This window comes from Rhinopithecus bieti, unplaced genomic scaffold (assembly GCF_001698545.2).
Source record: "Rhinopithecus bieti isolate Rb0 unplaced genomic scaffold, ASM169854v2 scaffold_32422, whole genome shotgun sequence".
NCBI lineage: Eukaryota > Metazoa > Chordata > Mammalia > Primates > Cercopithecidae > Rhinopithecus > Rhinopithecus bieti.
This window is the reverse complement of record NW_016814631.1, coordinates 2555611-2575399: the sequence shown is the minus strand read 5'-3', so window position 1 is coordinate 2575399 and position 19789 is coordinate 2555611. Positions and strand designations below refer to the sequence as shown.

At 40.8% G+C, this 19789-nt stretch overlaps 1 protein-coding gene across 1 annotated transcript in view; it reads right to left on the bottom strand.

The window, feature by feature from the left end:
- RDH10 (retinol dehydrogenase 10) overlaps positions 1-19783 on the bottom strand; it is a 29627-nt gene extending 9844 nt beyond the window's left edge. Inside the window, exons 1-2 of the mRNA XM_017851613.1 lie at positions 19342-19783; positions 17494-17729 (exon numbers count right to left, since the gene is read on the bottom strand). Coding sequence (XP_017707102.1) covers positions 17494-17729; positions 19342-19630 — 525 coding nt within the window. The 5' untranslated portion in view covers positions 19631-19783. The remainder of the gene's footprint in view (positions 1-17493; positions 17730-19341) is intronic.
- Positions 19784-19789: the final 6 nt, after the last annotated feature.

The window sequence follows — 19789 nt, the reverse complement described above, 5'->3', positions numbered from 1 at the left end:
GNGAGAGAGAGAGAGAGAGAGAGAGAGAGAGAGAGAGAGAGAGAGAGAGAGAGAGAGAAGGAGAGAGAGAGAGAGGAGGCGGGAAGAGAGAAGAAGGGAGAGAAAGAGAAACCAAACAATCCAGATATGGCTATGTGAAAAAAATCTTTCCCAATTGTGGGCTATAAACATTTGGGGAAATACATTCCAATTTTAAAGAGTAAAATATGACACAGATTGGCTTGTTGTAATATGAAGCTTTCTTTTGAGAGGGAGATTGTTTTGCTTTGTAAAGCACAGGTGGGTCAATGTTCAGTTTAAAACGTGATTTCTTTGCCTAATCAAGGACAAATTTGGCCTTCTGTATAAATTAAATCCAATGTATTTTTGCATTTTCTACATTTTAAGACAAAGATCCATATTCTTTATTTGAAAGGCTCATTAATTATAGGCAACACTGCAATTACTATAACAACCACTCACACCGTCAACAACCACCAAAGAGCTGCGCGGAGGGAACTGAGAGGTGAAGAAAGCTATCTAGGGCCGCTAATCAGCCTGAGATCCCAGACAGCTTGTTTCTAAGGCTGGTGTCAAACATTTACTCAGCTCTGCTCTGTGTCGGGCAAAGGCAGGCTTGGGGTAGGAGCACCCACATGAGGACCACTCGGGTTTAAGCCTGTGCTCAGGTTCCCGCTGGAGCCCAGTACACGTGACTGAGCACGAAGGCTGTTAATCATTTCCTTTGCTGCCTGAATAGAGGCGAGCAATTACTCCAAACTCCTGCCTTATGTCTGGGGCGCATTATTAAACAAACTTTGATCAACATGAATTCTATTCCATACTTTGCAAGAAAAATGCTATAGTTGGGTGACTAGAAAGCATCACATTTTCAGGAATTTTCCCAAGTAACCTGACTAGTTTTCTTTTCTAATTACTCTTGCCCTCAACAGTCTGGTAGATGACATTTGAGATAGCACAGCATATTCTGTCCTTGACACTGCTTGACAGCACAAAGAAATCTGGCACTTTGCGATGAATTATTAATGTGCACAAATATTGTAGCATGTATGAGGTAGAGACCAGCAAAAGGTGAAGTGCTAGTTGCCATGACACCAGTCAGTTCAAGCTAAGGTTCATAATCTTTAACTTTGTCTCAAAGAGTCGTCAGAAGAACATAAAGGGCAAATCTGAAACACACAGCCAAACGGCTTCAGTATAAATTAATGCCTGTGAGGCATGGGCGGATCTGAGAGGGCAGCACAGATAATCTGCTGACCAATAGAACTGCTGAGTTATACCAACTATAAGGATGGATAGATCAGGAGTTATCATCTAAAGGGGTCTCCAAATGCAGTACATGTGATCAGTCTCCAGAGTGAGCTGGTACCCATGCTGGTTGGCAAGGTTTGCTAGATGCTAACTGTAAATCAGAGAATTGCACTCTATTGCAGTGTCCTCTTGCCTGTCTAAAAAACAGAAGAAGACATCAAGTTCTTCCGCAGGAAAATATGGTTGACTCTTGATCTGGGGGGGGTCTCAAAGTCAGTAACCAATATGTGAACCAAGACGTCTACAGAATTTAGAGTTGGAAGGGGCCTAGGGATTTTCTTATCTGCAAAAGAGAAAACTTTTAATAACTGACTTTGTCTATTAAGTGTGGAGCTAGAACTTTGATTACCATGATTAATTTGATCACAAGATTCCAGTATCATAATCTGCTACCAGCTGACGGGGTTGCTGTGTGATTAAAAAAAAAAAAAAAAAAAGGAAGGACATTCAAACGGACACTGACATTCCTCTGAAATATGCTTAACAAGTCTAATATCTCCTTAGCTCCTCAGGGCTCCTCTTCAAAGCACTGGGCACGTTGAAAGATAACTGTAAAGGTCACATTTGTGATATAAGCAAGAACTTCTTAAACAGACATGTAAGTAACTGCACATAGACATGACATGTCATAGCTTGAGAAATCTTTTAAAGTAAAGTTTACGCCAAATTAACTTCCAACAGCTCCGACTCTCCAGACCATTACTGGTACTCTTAATGACAGACTGTGCAGCCCAGAGCCTGCAGCTGCAGTGTCAGGACAAATTAGCCTAAAGTGGAACAAAAGTCAATGTGAAGAAATGTGGTATCCGGCAAAGTCTGACTTTTGAAATTCTGAGATTGATGACATTTTAAAGGTGTAAGTACAACAGAATGTGTTTTCCATATTTGTAAGCAATTCTAGGTTCCTGAGCACTAAGAGAAAAGCAAAGTTAATTTCTCACCATAGGAGAAGGCCTCATTATTTTTGTGCACATACACGACTGTCCTGTGATCAATTCAAGAGAAGGTATCTTTTAAAAGAATGGTTTTGAAATGTTTATCTCTTATTTGAAATCCAAGAAAGAGAGTAGACATTCACTTCCAAAGAGGACCATAAATCACGTAACGCTGGGAGAAAGGTCACCACCACCAGCACGGTACAGTTTTCTCACGTATGCTTAAGTTTTTTCAGAATTTCCAAATATTAGCATGATATAAACTTTGAATAAAAAAGAATACCATCAAGACTCCACTGAACAAAGAACATCTGACCGGAAATGCTTACGGCACCCATCCCATGGCTGGGCAACTTTCCTCTACTGTTCCACCCTTTCTGCCTGTGCAGCTGCCGGAGTTAACTTATCTTTATCAGAATCACAAAGGAACACTCTCCCACTTATTTACAAGGCTAAAATGACATCTGGTGGCGCTCTTCTCTGAGAACTCAGTCACTGTTCCTGGAAAATGATTCAAAAACACAAACTTTTGTGGGGCAACTGTAGGAGTATTCTTGTGCATGTGGTAAGTACTAACTGCTGATGTTGCTGAAATGTTCCACTAGTCCCTGTAGCCTCACAATGTTTTATTCATTGTCCTGTGATCAATTCAAAAAAGCCATCTTTTAAAAGAATCGTTTTGAAGTGTTTATCTTTTATTTGAACATCCAAGAAAGAGTAGGCATTCACTTCCGAAGGGGACCATACATCCTATCATGCCTGAAGGTGCTTAAAATACAGTGAACTGTGTTAAAGTTAACAGGATACATCATTCGTGTGTTCAAAAATGTAAAATGGTGACATACTACCAGCTCACCTGGGTAAGGAAAATATGGTTAAAGTACCTCTAAAGGTATCTATTTATTAAGTATACTGACCAAACTTTAGACATTTTACTTTGACCGTAGAAAGTATTATTTGAAAAAAACAATCTTCATTACAAAATTATATCTTTAATTAGGAAGTAAAACCTACATCTGTATTTGCTAGCAGTACCAACTTTAAATATTCTAGCTGCAGCTGACAACAGAAATTCTAACATGCATATGTTGTTGCATAATAGCCTCTTTTTCCTACTTGGGTATGTTTGTAGAGACAGAAAGGTCTCCTGACCAATTGTGCAACACAGCCCCAAGATATTAAGCCTGGAACTACTCTCTCAGACTTAACAAAATGTTCATCTTAATTTCTATCACATTGAGACAAAACATTCACTCTTTAGATAATACAGGAGAGACTAAAGAACATGTCATAATAGTCAAATTTGCGCCAATGTTAAATCTATCCTTTTAAAAACATGTATTATTGTGAGGCCACAGGGATTAGCGTAACATTTGAACAGAATCAGCAGTTAGTACTCAACGCACATGCACAAGAATACTCCTACAGTTGCCCTGCAACCAAGAAGCTAATAAAAGAGCCAGGCTTTTCAAATGAACACCTCGATGATGACACCATTAATTATTCAGCAAAAATAAATGCTTCATTAACTTGTCTTCACACTGTTAAAGGATAGGATGAATTTACCTCAAGGCAGCAACTCAGATATCAACATTCCCTTACATTTTAGAGCTCACTATGCAGAAATACCAGAAATAAGGTGACTTAAAACTCAATTTGTCTGTAAAATACACTGGCCTTTGGAATCCAGAAACCCACTTGGTCCTGACTGCCATTACTTAACCTTCCTTTTGTTACTTGACCTCTCTGGATCTTGACTGAACTCATTTGTGAGACAAAAGAGGAGATCTCCAAAGTTTTTTCATCTCAAATATGTTACGATTTATATTCAACAATTATTTTTCCAACTCCTACCACACACCCCAAATACTGAGGTCACGCTGAGGTATTATTTGCCTAAGACTCTTGTAAATGACTCAATAAGGGATCAACTCCATTAGTGCAGTGGCCAGCATTGAGTGATCAGCAAAAATCTCATTGAGTATTTCTATGATGTCACGGCTGTGCCTTTCAACATAACTTGAACATATGCCTCTTATCTATTAAAAAAATTACAAATTATTTGTTCGAAACAATCATCCTTTTTCTGTGTTTTACTTGAGTCCATGGAGGCTCAATGTGTTAAACAATGAATGCTCAGCACTGTTTCTGAAATGCTGTTTTCCCCGATCTTTCCCCTGCCGGGCCCTAGATGATCAAATGAGTGTTCAATGATCTCCTTAAGCCTCAGGCCCCTCCCCCTATTTAATAACTCTTGATGGAATAATGAAAATAACCCACCAAATTGCAGCCAAATAGCTTGCCAAACAACAGGCTGTCATTAATCTCTTTGCTTTGCCCCAAACTCAAATTGCATCTTAGAAATTGTAATAAAGACAGATCTTCCAAAGGGCAAAGGCTTCGGTTCTGCTCTAGCGACCAGTTAACTACTTCCATGACGCATAAACACATGCATGTGAGCTTAGCCACTGCTCAGGCCATCTGCAGTGGCAGACTTCCTAGCCCCTGTTCCAACAGCATGGCTCTCAATGTGCCCATGATCATCAACCCCTGTAATTCCTAATTGTAAATAAATTCTTCCCTGCTTTCTAGTTTGCTTACTGTGAAATCTTTAAAAAAATTTAAATCTTTACCTAAATGAAGGGTAAATATATTCAAGAGATTACAGTTGAAAACTTATTCTGTTTTTAAACATGCACTGCTAGAACTTATAATTCATTCAACATGTATTAGGGTCTATGAGGTACCTACATTGGGATAGGCATTGTTAAAAAACAAAAATAAATATTTGTGAACCTCTTAAAGGATTTTAAAGATTGCAGATGGCAACTTTCCTATAAATCAGTGGTTTGCTACATTAGAATCACCTAGGGAGCTTTTCTTCCTGGTGTTCAGGACACATCTCAGACCAGTTATACCAGAATCTCCAATGGGAGAATCAGGCATCAGGAGGCAACGTCCCTCAGGTAGTTCCCATTTGTAGCTGAGTTTGAGAACCAGTGCTCTAGAACAGCGTTTCTCAATCTCAGCACCATTACATTTGGGGCTAGGTAATTTTAAGCCATAGGATTGCCCTATGCATGGAAGGATGCTTAAGCAGCATCCCTGACCTCGCTCCACTAGATGCCAGTAGCAGCTCCACCAGTCTGACAAGAAAAATGTCTCCAGATGTTACCAATGTCCCCTGGGGGCAAAATCACCCACATGAGAACTGCTCACTAGAAAGAACATGTACATTAGGAAAGGAAGTCCCATATACTCCAGTGATGATTTTCCCTTAAGCTTTCATTCTCATATTGTAATGACATTTTCCTAGGTTTGGAATATATTTGGGGCTGAAAATTGAAAAAAAAAAAAAAAAGCCAACAACTTAAATCTGGATTCAAAACTTCATCACTTGCAGTTTCTGTACTTCAAACCACCACTCCACCACGAAATTAAGGACAATAATACTGATCCAACAAGTCTGATATATTCTAGCTACCTCACAAAGGAACAATATTGAAATGTAATAGAAGATCACACCAATCACTTACCAATCACAACTCTGGTTAAACCACCTAAAATATTATTACTAAATTATGAGAACTGAAAAAAGAAAACTTCCTTTTAAGGACAACAAATATACATGAGACACCATTCCTTCCATTATCCAGCAACACCACACAGTTCTTCACTGGCTAGCCCTGACTTTCTGCTGCGGTGCTTAGGGCAGCTGTGAAAACTCCACCCTGGGCAGAGCAACCAAGAGGAAGCATGAGCTAAAGGGCACCTGGACTCTTCCTTTCAGACACTGGACCTGAATCAAAATTTAAAAAATAAACCTAGATCAGAGTGGGCCCCAGAGTGCGCAGTCTGACATCTTCCTAGGTACAAGATTCCTAAAGGGCTGGTTAGCTCAGGAAAAAAAAAAATAGTGTGTGTGTGTGGGTAGGGGGGAGATGGAATATTGAAAAAGTGGGAAGAGTAGTTCCTCTTCAAACTTTGACACATATGCGCGTAGCAATCACCTGGGCTCTGAATCAAATGCAGACTCAGATTCAGTAGTTAGGTTGTGCTGCTGTGGCTGCTTCGGACCACAAGCCAAGCACAAGATTCTAGAGTGAGCCGGAGCATTTATCAGGTAAAGTCTGGTTCAAATCAACTCCAAGAGCCCCTAGTATGAATGACCATGAGACTTTGTGGACTGACTCTATGTCTATTTGCCTTGGATCCATTTTTAGCATGAGCAAGCCACCCAATCCCATTAGAACAAAGTTTATAAAGAAGAAACCTAAAAGACTTCAAATCCTCCCCACCACATCTACAGAGGCTTTGAAGGCTTATCTTTCAAGACAGGGACTGTAGACTCCATTATCCTCAGCACTTCCCTCACTAGCTTTCCAACCGTACCTTGGACAAGTGAACCATAGAGGCTTTTATACTCTGGTAAGCCTCATTTAGGGAAAAATTACCCCTTTATAGATCACATGCTTGGACCATAAGTTTGGACACTACCAGTGGCCCAAAGTGCACAATTTTGAAAATTCATGATTAACATTTCAAAGGCAAAGCTTATGAAGCTATCTGGAATTCTGATCCCATAAGAATATTATATAACAGAATAAAGGTTTTACATTTTGTTAGGAGATAAGCTAACAAAATGAACTAAACTAAAACCACACTTAACTGATATTTTGGTACCAATTGTTAATAGAACTTTGTTCAGCCAGTCCTTGTAGAAGAGCTCTTTCCATTCGTGACTATTTTTGTGTCCAGTTTGTCAATACTGATATGCAAACTAGGAAGAGAAAAAAGGAAGCTGGGTGACCAAGGATGCACTACACTATTCTCAAGGAAATAACTCTCTCCAATACAAGCTATGGAAAAGTACAGAAAAGGCCCAGAAACACACAAGTTGGGCTTTGGTAATAAAATTCTAGTACAGTATTGGTTCTTCAGGCTTGAATTTTACATGCTTGTCTAATCTACAGAGCAAGCTTTCTGGGGATATTAAGCTAGGGTTAATCAGTTATTGCTAAACTAACCATGCTAACAAAAAATCAACATTTGAAGACTAATTCTTATACCACAGGGCAAAACCCATAAGTGACTCACAGGAAAATCTACCTACTGTACCAGGAGCTTTGAACTTGTAGCCCACAGCTAAGTATTTGTACAGGCTTTAACCTGGAAGCCTAGGCTGAGGGTTTGGGTCCTAGCTTCTTCCTTCCCTGGCAGTGACCTTAGGGAAGTCCCTTCACCTCTCTGGGTTTGTTTCCTCATCCATAAACATGAGGATAGTGGCTCTACTTAATTCAGAGTTGCTGGGAGGCTCAAATGAGAGAAGTGTTTATGAAAAGGCTTTGTAAATTTAAGTGCTATAAAAAAGTTCAGTAAATGTACACAAGGCTCATTAAGCATATATTTACAGACTATTTTTGTTATAAGTGCTATCTATTTTTGGTTAGGTTTCCTCAAGTTCCTGTAAGTCCTGGTTCTTACTATGTATGGCTCCCAGTCCTCCCTGCCCTCCACACAGTGCCAGACCATACTTTCGGTTAAAACACAGTATCTGACCTAAGAAAAGAAGTCTCAAAATCATTGCTAAGCAGTTGCTTCAGCTGCCTAGTCCCTTTCATCCCGAGTCCTAGATGAGGATGGAAAACAACAAAACTTTCCAACACCATCTCCTTTCTAATTCTTCTTATTCAGTCCCATTTTACTATAGGCAAAAAATGACTGTTATAAATAAAAATTGCAACACTTTAACAGTCCAGCAAACATAATAAAATACAATACAAAATCATTTAAAATAATTCATTATACCTTATGCTTCTCTTTCCAAAGAGACTGTAGGACTAGCCCATGTAAAAAACCCTTAAGAAATCAGTAGGGGGCAGTATGTTAATTACAACTTACAGGTGGGAAAATTCAGGCTTTGAATTTTAAGTTTCATTTGTTTTCAAAATACCCCTGTGTTTACATAAGTAACACTTATATTATTTTGAGCCCTATTGTTTAGGATAACACTAAGAAGCTGCACCATGTTAATATTCAAAAATTCCAGTACTAACCTATTTGAAGGAAAGGCAAGAAATTCACATTTTATGCAAGCAGCATATAAGAAATACTTGTGGTTTTTTCCAAACCAAAAAATACAATGTTAACACCACTGCCACTTTTCACACATTTTTGTGTGATCTTTGAAAGTTTCACAGACCAAGTAATGTTTTGTTTCCAAATGTGAATTCATTGTAATTGGCTTGTCATTGTAAGGGGCTAATTTGACAGCACTCAAGGTTGTGGCAGTAATTGCCCTTACTTGTTAAATATTCTAGCAGCATTTGCTGCAGTGTTGAAAGTTTTACGATGATTATAAGAGGATATTCATTTTTTTCCCCCTGTGGCTCACTTCATTTTAGTTTCAGAGCATTTAGGAAAATGGTCCCTGACAGGTGTGAACTTCAGTTTTAAGAGAATTGACAAATAAAGTAAAAAAGACAAAAAAAAAAAAAAAAAAAAAATTCAAGAATGAAATACACTGGGGAAGCTCTTCAAGTGAAAAATGTTAGCATTCCTTCAGACCACATGAAAAGGTGTGCGTCCCCTCGCATCCCCTCCAGTACGGGGATGGCATAGGCCTGTATAAACCCAGGGATGCAGGTGACTGAAACTAGCCAGCCAGGTATGTCAAGGCAAATGTGACTGAATCCCAAGGCCATGCTCTGCCAGCCTAGGCTCTGAACAATGGTATCTTAACAGAACGATAATTCACAATACAGGGAAGCTTCTGAAGGCTACCTATTATGGGAACCAGCTGGCAGTGACCTTAGGGAAGCTGTATGCTTTAGAAAGAATCAGAAACCCCCATCTTCTGAGTTATTTTCCAATTATGTCTATATGGGGTCTCAGCCTAAAGGAGCTTCTAGGTCAGTTGATAGAATCTAGAAGTGTTAGTTCTTTGAATACCTAACTACTATACTGACTTCTGATAAGAAAGATTAACACATTTTAATCTGATCTCTGGAGTTACAGGCTCAAAACATTGAACTTAACCCATTCAGCTGAGGCAGGAAATAGTTCTCTATTTAAGGACTATTAGATTTTGTCATACTCCAAAGATTAGTTACAAAAGACCCTTTCTCTCAGGAAAATACTGGTTCCATGTGCAGGAAATAAGATACAAATCCACCCTGCCAGTACACCCCCTAGTGGAACTTCAGCATAGTACAGTTTAGGGGTCCAAAAACATCCCAGGTATTTAGGACTTTCCCAGGTCCAGTGGCTGTAACTCCACCATAATAATGTCTTCTACTTATTACTGAGCATACGAAAACAAGCAAGCAAGCAAACATAGCATGTCATCTGCACATTCATCCATATAGGCAGATATCTGAATTAGACACATGCAAATAGACTACTTATTATCATTGAAACAGGCTTAATTTTAGTTTCTGAAAGAACTAAAGCACAAAGTTTAGATGAATTTGCTATTAATATTTCTCAACTCAAGACAAAACTTAAATGTAAAGGGGTTTCCTATTTAAAATTCTTCTAACTCTCAAGTGAGGCTATTAAATTTTCTCAAATTGTCATGGCTTAGATATATTCAAGTTACTAAAATCGATTCACTAGAATTTGCCAAAGATCTCGAAAATCTGAAGCATGATCAGAGTAAAAACAAATGTAAGAGAAGAGAATAAGCAGAGTAAGAGCAGTTAAGTATTAAACTATAGGGTTCGTAGTGACCCAATCCTGCAATGAATAGCTAAGGACTCTGCCGGGGCACTCTGCATTCAGTCTTTTTGAGAAAGCTATTCAGTCAGTGTTAGTGTTAGCATTAGCACAGGTTACGCAATGCTTCCACTTTGACATATCCTATAGATTAATTTTTATTTGGGCAGATAATGGATAAAGCCTGGGATGTAGAAATAATGAAGCAGAAAACAACAAATACCAGCTTTGCTTCCTTCCAGGAATTGAGATAAATAGCACAACTCACTCCATGATCAAACAAGAAAGGGCCATTCCCTGAGCCGAGAATTTCATGACTATTTTACAGGGACTGCCACCTTAATATATAAAAATATTATTAAGTGAACATGAAAATATTTTGAATTTGTTTTTCTCAGGAACAGTGACAGGTTTATTCTGAACTATTTAACTTCTGTCGTCTTCAAGTAAAACAGGACTCAAATGGCAGAACAGCCAAGCAGAGGCTCTTGTGTGAAGCATAAGTGTGTGCAAGGCTCTCTCCAGGCACAGTGAGGAGTCCAGCCCATCTGAAGTTTATAGTAGATGAGGGGATAAAATAGGTGTTGACCTGGAAAAGCAGGTGGAAATCAGCTTTGAAAGGCCCAGGATGCCATGCTAATGAGCCTGGACTTCACGCTGTGAGCAATATGGTCATACAAGGGTTTTAAGCAGGCAAATAACCAACTCAAGGCTGCTTAGATGACCCTAGCTTGGAAACCCAAAAGCGAACGCAGGAAAAGAAGATCAGAGGCACTTTCAAGAGTCCACGCAAGAGGTGATGGAGGCACACAGGAGGAAGTAGGAAAGGAAAGGGGGGATCAATCAAAGCACAGGGGCCCAAGAGAATGGTCAGGATTTAGGGACCCATGAATGTGTGCAGGCTGGAGAGGTGAAGATAATGTTGATGTTTCTAAGTCTGGTGACCAGAGAATGCAAGAAGGAGCAAAGAGGAGTTTGTTCAGTTTTGTGACATGCTGCTTTAAGAGAATGTGTGGCGCAGTCAAGGTAGTTGTGTGAACTTGGGAACTATCCTAGAGATCACAGTTGAAGCCACTGCAATAGATTACCCAGCTAGATGGAGGTTCTGAGAAGAGGTCTGAGCATACAAGACTAAACAGTCATTACAAGTTGGAGGTGGGGAGGCTAAAAGGATTCGGAAGGCACACAGAGAAGCACAACAAAGTGGGCTTATCATGGAAGCTAAAGCACTTGAGTTTCAAGGAGACGGTCAAGAGGGTCACATTCTGTAGAAAGACGAAGCTGCACACTGGATTTGGCAATGAGGGGAGTGCTGCTGTTTTTTTCATTTAGGTTAGAAATGATGACATTGGTTATTTAGGAGTATTTTTTAAACAACAGAAAAACACACACAGATTAGAACGTATTGAAGATGTTGGAGAACTTTTTATCTGATGTAACGTCTGGTTCCCTATTCATACCAGCTACATAAAGTGATATTTTATCATGTCATAGATTTTTATTTCTAGTAGCAACAGATTTGGGCCCAGCATGTAATGTATCAAATACAGAAACTCAAAGTTCAATGAGCATGTGATCCTATTTTGTGTATACAGGTATACAGTCCCAGGTACCAAGCAGTTCCTATCAAAAGAGATGTTTTACTCAGTTTTCAACTGTGACTACAATAATAAGATAAAATTGACCCCAGGTCAATTTACAACTCTGTTTAAGACATTGAAAGTACTTCTAAAGTTCAAACATTTTTATACATATGACATATATTTAATAACAGAAACCAGTTCTAGTGAAGACTTTTAAAAATAGGCCATGAATTCCAAGTGTTTAGTAGCTATCTTAAGATAGGAAATCAATACTCTCTATAAACTACTTAGTCTTACACCTATTATGGTAAGGAAGAAGAAATACTGGCCAAATATTTTTATGAATACTTTAAAAATGAATGTAAGAAGCCTTGAACAAAACTAGGTTTCTGTAACCAGAGAACAGAGGAATGCAGTATGTGAGATTAAAAACCAGTAAATCACATAAGAACCTAAACATTAATGATTAGGGACCATTCATGAGATATTAGGTACAACCGCAGCACTAATGTCTTTAAGTGCTACATTACTCAGATCTAGCTGGTGGGCTTTTACTTTTCCTGGATAGATTTTAACTAAATAGACTTTAGACATTTGGATATAGATAAATGCTTAATTCAGTAATTAGTATTTTAAAACTGTGAAACCTTTTAAGTTAAGTGGTCTATTAATTAACTACCAATTATCTTGTCTGACTACCATATCAATAGAAGTAAATTACCTACTAGCTATTTGACAGATTTAGTCCTTTACCATGCAAAAATTCTTCAGAATATAAAAAGCCTGGAGTTAAATGCTTTTGCTTCCCCCTTTTGGTTAATCAGGGATCAATTTGCTGCTCACGTATAAAGGCCAAATGCAGCTCTTTGGTCAAAAAAGATCTACAGATAAACTTTGGCTTTTAGAAATAGCAAGGTAAGATTCTGTTCCTCTTAAAAAATATACAAGTAAAGCAATGTTAGTATTTTGAGGGCAACATGGGTTTGCATGGAGACCAACTTTCCATATTTCAAAGTAGAATACAGAGAGGTATTTTTCTTTTCCTTTTCTTGAGACAGAGTCTGGTTCTCGTCACCCAAGATGGAGTGCAGTCTACAACCCCTGGGCTCAAGCCATCCTCCTACCTCAGCCTCCTGAGGAGCTGGGACTACAGGCACATGCTACCACGCCCAGCTAATTTTTGTATTTTGGTAAAGACGGGGTTTCACCATGTTGCCAACCCTGGTCTTGAACTCCTGGGTTCAAGCAATCCACCCTCCTCGGCCTCCCAAAGTGTTGGGATTACAGGCTCGAATCACTGCACCCTGACCAAGAGAGGTATCTTTCAAGTTTTTACATCTCACCCAGATACAGACAGCCCACATGAGTAATTTCTTTGCTAGTGTTAAAGTGCATGATAGTGCATTCATTTTCCATGGTCTTGTACCGGGTGTTTCACAGTAGATTATGCTGACTTGAACCTACCCCAAATCTATCACTAAGTCTTGACTGGTGACCAGGAGAAGGTTCCTAGGAGAGCTACTGGTGATAGAACAACATTGGAAGATGAAGTGTCACAGGAGACTGGAAGGCTGTACAGAATTATGTCAGGCTGAGGAAAGGCTTCCAAAGGGTACAGAAATGGTACATGGTTAAGAAGGAAGGAAAGAATTGCTACGGAGGTCCTCTTTTTGAGGACTGATCATTGGTAAATATGAATGGCTGTTACACATTCAATGTGAGCTTGATTCAAATAGGCATACCAACACCAGCCTTCTCAAGTCACTAGCCTCACACCAATGAGCAGAGTTCTAACACAAAATAGTAAAAATCAGAACACATGTGGGACAGGGAGAATGGAAAGTTATGTAGGAAAGCAAAAGAAAATGTAAGTGATAACAAGGGTAAGATAGCCCTGTTTTGCAATAATGGTCTCACACAGCTTTAGTCCAACACAGTGCTCACCTTTTTCTTTCTTTTTTTGAGATGGAATATTGTTCTGTCACCCAGGCTGGAATGCAGTGGCACCATGTCTGCTCACTGCAACCTTGGCCTCCCGGGTTCAAACAATTCTCCTGTCTCAGCCTCCTGAGTAGCTGGGATAACAGGCTAGCACCACCATGCCCATCTAATTTTTTTGTGTTTTTAGTAGAGACAGGGTTTCTCCATGTTGACCAGGCTGGTCTCGAACTCCTGACATCAAGTGATCCACCTGTCTTGGCCTCCTAAAGTGCTGGGATTATAGGTGTGAGCCACTGTGCCCATCCCATAATGCTTACCTTTTAAAACTTCAGAACATAGATCCATGTGAGTATTCTCTGAATAGGTTGTCTTCTAAATATTTAAGCCTATTATTATCAAATATTTATTGAGTGACTTAAGAATAGAGTTGTGTTCCAGGCAGAGGAAGATGAAAGATGTATATAACAAACTGCCTTCAGACAGCTTGCCATCTACTTTGGGAGAATAACAAATGCTGTGAGAGATTAATGGAAAGAAAAGAAAAACCTCAGATGAGTCATTTAACCCCTGCTTCACTGGAAAACAAAGGGTTGAACAAGAAGGTCTCTGGATTCTTGCAACTCTAATATCCGAAAAGGCCAGAAGTGCTGCAGTGGGGAGGAAAGGTTATATTGAGACTTGAGCTACACCTTAAGACACGTGGAATGGAGGAAGAGGGTGTTTCAGGTAGGGGGAATAGTATGCAGACTGGTTTGGGAGTGCCCACAGCTCTTCAGTGAAAGTCCACATGGTTTTCTATTTCACTCACTTTTGCTCTGAGTCAGGATCAAAATACTATTTGTTATTTATGAAAACAGATATTAACTGTTACTTAAACGTCTGGCTCAGGATAGTCTGTTCAAATGACTGAACAGTTCTTTTCTCAGCTGATGGACTTTTAAAAATGTATGGGGTAACTTCCGCACCCAGATACAGTAAAAAGACACACTCATTATTTTTTCTGGAAGGAAAACAGCACATGCCAATGTCAACACGTTTGAAAAGTTGCCACCAATGCTTCGCCTAAGAGGACTACTGGAAGGGAAGCTGAATTCAGGTGGCTCTTGTGACGCTCTTTAACCCCTGTTAAAAAATTCACTGTAAAAATTATACTGAGTTTTCCTTTAAATTTTCATTGCTGAATCAGAACTTCTCAAAAGATTTGTAAATTTTAGCAAGTCAGAAATTCCAACTCTAAAATGAATTTTCTGACTCAATATTGAAAATAAATTCTTAAGTTTAGATGCTTAGGGGAAAAACAGCTGGAGAATTCAGGAGCCTCCCATACTTTAATACAAAATGATGTCATTACCATCAAGGCTTCCAAGAACTCCCTAAATTGTGTAGTTAAGCAACATCTCAAAGCACAGTGATGACTCTAGGAAGGTGCTATGCTCCTTCTTGGTATACAGATTCAGGTCCAAAATAATTTTCCTATTTAGAGATTTGATTTGACTTCCTCCTTATGTTAAAAAGTAGCCTAATATTAGAAAGACAGTATATCAATTTATGTGCATTTTCAAAGCTAAAGCTATGAAATTTTCCGTGCTTTACACACACTAAATCAGTATTCATTTTATTGGATGCCTTCCTGGAGCTGGTTCCTTGTTTTAAATATTTAACTGCAGATTGCATGAGGTTTCTTAAAAACCTGATTACATTTGAAATTTTACAATTAAGCAAAATAATCATGCAGAGAAAGTAGCCAGGATGACTAAACTTTAGAATACCTTGTGTAGGTAAAAGTTTACAGTTATGTAATCTTGCATCATCTTAGTCAAAGATGATTGAAGAAAACAATCCCAGTCAGTGTCTTAGGTTCATAATGAACCTACTGATAGTGCTGTAACTGTTTAGGGCTGACTTAAATCAACTGCAGTTTTTACGGCAGCTTCATCTTTATCATTCTTCAAATATGAAAATGACACTCCACCTCCCACTTATGTATGTCTTTTATTTCAAATGGTAGTTGTTTTACTCAGGAGTAGTCATAAACACACAAGATTCTTGATAAATTCTATGTCAAGTTTATTTGGTTGGTCTGCCTTTTATTCATCTAACCCATCCCTTTGACACCTGCTGCCTGTTCCTGGGGACCCAGCCACAGCCAGGACTTTAATTCAGTTCCCCACCCCCACTGAACACAACACACACCTACAGGCAAGCTGAAGTTCCCCCAACTGTATTTGGTGATCTCCCTACTTGTTCAAAACATATATAAGCTCAGGTCATTTATATATTCATTTCTAGAAGTTTGTAAATGAATTAAATAAAGATCATGTTGGCCGAGTGCAGTGACTTACACCTGTAATCCCAGCACTTTGGAAGGCTGAGGTGGGTGGATCACCTGAGTTCAGGAGTTCGCCACCAGCCTGATCAATGTGGTGAAACCCCACTTCTACTAAAAATACAAAATTAGCCTGGCGTGGTGGCACATGCCTGCAATCCCAGCTCCTCGGGAGACTGAGACAGGAGAACTGCTTGAACCCGGGAGGTGGAGGTTACAGTGAGTTGAGATCACACCATTGCACTCCAGCCTGGGCAACAAGAGCAAAATTCCATCTCAAAATAAATAAATAGGCCGGGTGCAGTGGCTCACGCCTGTAATCCCAGCACTTTGGGAGGCTGAGGTGGGTGGATTGCCTGAGCTCAGGAGTTCGCGACCAGCCTGGGCAACACCATGAAACCCCATCTCTACTAAAATACAAAAAATTAGCCAGGTGTGGCGGCATGTGCCTGTAGTCCCAGCTACTTGAAAGGCTGAGGTAGGAGAATTGCTTGAACTTGGGAGGCAGAGGTTGCAGTGAGCCAAGATCGCGCCACTGCACTCCAACCTGGGCAACAGAGTGAGACTCCATCTCAATAAATAAATAAATAAATAAATAGAGTTCATGTTTAAAAATAAAACATCAAAATAAGCTTCTCCAAGAGCAGAGAAAAGGTTTGATGTTTGAGGTGCAACATTTGAATAAGTACTTCTAAAGCCAGACTAAGTTTTTAAGCAGTTGCTAAAAAATTAATGAGGTTTAATGTGACCTATTTAGGAGAAACAATTCTTTGTTGTGTTCTATTAGAAGGCTAATCCGCCTATGGAAAAAAAAGTAGAATCCTATTTCTTTACTCCTTCTTTATTGAATCTTATTTGTCTACAAAAGTAAAGAGAAAATACCGTGAGGAAAAAGAGCATAAAATGGGTCAGCAGTGTGCAGTTACAGGGGAGAGAGTCACACCTACCTTTACTGAAGACAAGTTGAACTGAAAAACTGGGGTTACCTTTGCCCCTAGAGCAGCAGAGGGCCCTGCTCCCCTCCGTAGATCCTGACATTGTTTAATGATGAGAAGTGGACATTGTTTAAATCCCCAGCTTACCAGGTTTCACCACCTCACTTCCCTCTCTAGGGTCCTATCAGGGTGATATTCGCGAGGCACTGTCTAACCCGAGAGTCCTGAGGCGTCCTCCAACAGGAACATGCCCTGGACCCTGTGGATGGTCAGGGGATGCGAAGTGACTGCCAGGGTGGCCTGGCCACTCCCAACAGAGCACAAATGTTGATTTCAGAATCTTTGGCACTTTCCAAAATGTGGCTGAGCAGTAATTTGGAAGCCTAAATCCTGACTTTAGGAATTCATAAGAACAACCAATGTTTTATAAACTCAACAGAAAGTAAAATAAACAAACCCAGGGTTTTACACTCCCTCTTGTTATTTTTATGGCAATCTTTCAAACTAGTTCAAAATGTTCAATCCTCTGCCCTCTCAAAAACACTGAGTTGGGGGGTGGCGGTGGGGGGGGAGACAAAATGACTAATAGTAACCAGCATACACTGCAGTTTACCATAGGTAAGAGCTAAGGAGATCTCGTGGTGAAAGAGTACAGGTTGCTTTCAGGCTGGCACTGAAGTCTTTCTCCTTCCCAACCTTCTCATTGAGGAGGGCCCAGCAAAGAAAACAAGGATGTTTATATTTACCCAGAAGTGTGCATGGCAATTGACCATCATGGTTCTCTCAATGAGCTCATCAGGACATTCCAGAAGGTGATGCCCAGAGACCACACCAGCATTATTGACCAGGACTGAGACTTCGCCAACCTCCTTGCGGACTCTTTCAGCCGTCAGGTAGACATTCTCCCTCTTCCCCACATCACAGGTGTAGGTAAAAACCTGCAAGTTACAGTGGGGCAGAATTTCTTCCTCACCATTCCCAGCTGTCCTCAGAAGTCCAGATGAGGAGAAAACATGCAAAAGAGAAGGGAGTGCAGAAAGTGAGTCACATGGCGATCAGTAGGACAAAGATCACACAAAACAAAAATACTACAGTGAGCTTCAAATTTCTAACGCTGCAAGGCTTGCCAACGACTGAGCTTTACAGCTGCCTTCCTCCCATGAAGTCTTTGGGAATTACAGCAATTTACTGGATAACTTTGCTTAGGGGAAAGTCATGTAATTGTGACAAGCCCAATACAAGTAGACCACATGGGATCAGCTTGCTGGAGCTAAAGACACCTGCAAAGAACTGATCTCAGCCCAGAGCTCAGAGAACAACACACACACACTACACACTCCTCTTTTTTGGGGAAACAGTGGCCCAGGAGAAACAGCTCTTAGTCTTAGTATGAGAACCCTCAAAATGGAAACTCACTTCAAGACTCACAAACCAAAACTGCAATTAATAATCTAAATTCATCCAAAGCCAAGAAATGAATCCACAATTTTTAATGAAGAAGTAGGGGTCACTGACTTGTTCTAACTGGGCTAGCTGACTCCTCTAAGAAGTACTCTCACAAATCAAGTTACAGGTAAATATGCAATTGTACCACATAAGAACTTGACAATTTAAAAACCAAAATCGGTATCCTGGAAAATGAATACCCTTATCTTTTAGGTTTTGGCAGGGAGCACAAAAATCTGTATTTGCTACCCTCCATACCACCAATGAAAATGGTACCTTTTCACCCTTAAATTAAAAACGCAGGTATCAATAAGTTTGGTGATAAATTATCAATACAGAGAGAAGTGCCCAAGTCAATTTTCTCCGTACAGGTAAATGTTTTCCCTAAAATGAAAATTTTGTTAAAAGCAAGAGCCATTATCAAATTTCCTGGACCAATATTTACGGTTGGTTATGGACTTTGCTTTGGCTTAAAAAAAAAAAAAAAAAAACTCAGATTCAGGTTAGTTAATAAGTATTCAGAAATGCAGATTTCCTGGGGTGACCAAAAACATGCAAGAAATTTACAACGAAGCCTAAATTCTCCAAGAGCTTTCTCTTAGGAAGCAAGGCGTCTTTCAGTCACGCTCAGGGAATGTAACTAAAGCACTTATCGCTGGCGAAACAATGTAATTATGTTCCTCAGGCTAAACTTATAGTGAAATCGTCAATACTGCCCTCGTTTAAGGGGTTCAGACCACAGTAACACAGACACTTCTTCGGTCTTGTCAGAACTTCCCAAAGACGCTTCAGTTTCCCATCGCGCCGCTTCTAAGTCGGAGCGAGACATTTCTTTGGGATCCAAACCTGTGGTAACAAGTTCCCTCCGCCTTCCCTACCCCAAAGGGCTTAGGAACCCGCCCCTGCCTCCGTGGTCCCCAAAGAGACCGAACCTCCGCGAGGACTCGGCACCTTCTCCCTGGTAATACAGAGGTGATCGCGTTCCTGTATCAGGGAGCAAATTCCACTCGTCTCCCAAAAGACCGGTGGGGTGCTCCTTTCCTCCGCAGCGGGGCTGACCCGACAGCGGGGTTTTGGGGCCTGCCGTGGTAGGGCGAGGGGTGGAAAGAGGCTTGACCCAACAATGCTCCCGCGCGGGTCCGGGTTACCTTGCAGCGCGGCGGCGTCGGCCGCCTCCAGGTCGCGGTAGATGTGGCGCACCATGCCAGCCGTCTCCTCGTTGCTCTGCGTGTTGATGTCCCACAGCACCAGCAGCGCCCGGCGCCGAGCGAACTCCAGCGCGAAGAGGCGGCCCAGGCCGCTGCCGGCGCCGGTGATCAGGCACACCTGGCCCGCCACGCTCTTCTCCTTGGGCCGCACCAGCCAGCGCGCCGCAGCCAGCACGAACGCCCAGAGCACTTTGAAAGTGACCACGAAGAACTCCACCACGATGTTCATCGCGACGCCCGGGGCCCCGCGGGAGCCCAGTGCCTGCGTCCGCGCCCACCCGGAGCCCGGCAGTCGGGCTCCCGGCCCCGGCGCACTTGTCACAGAGGCCGGGACGAGAAGGCTGCGCCCCACGCCCGCCCCCGAGGTGCCCGCCGGGTTGGAGTGCGC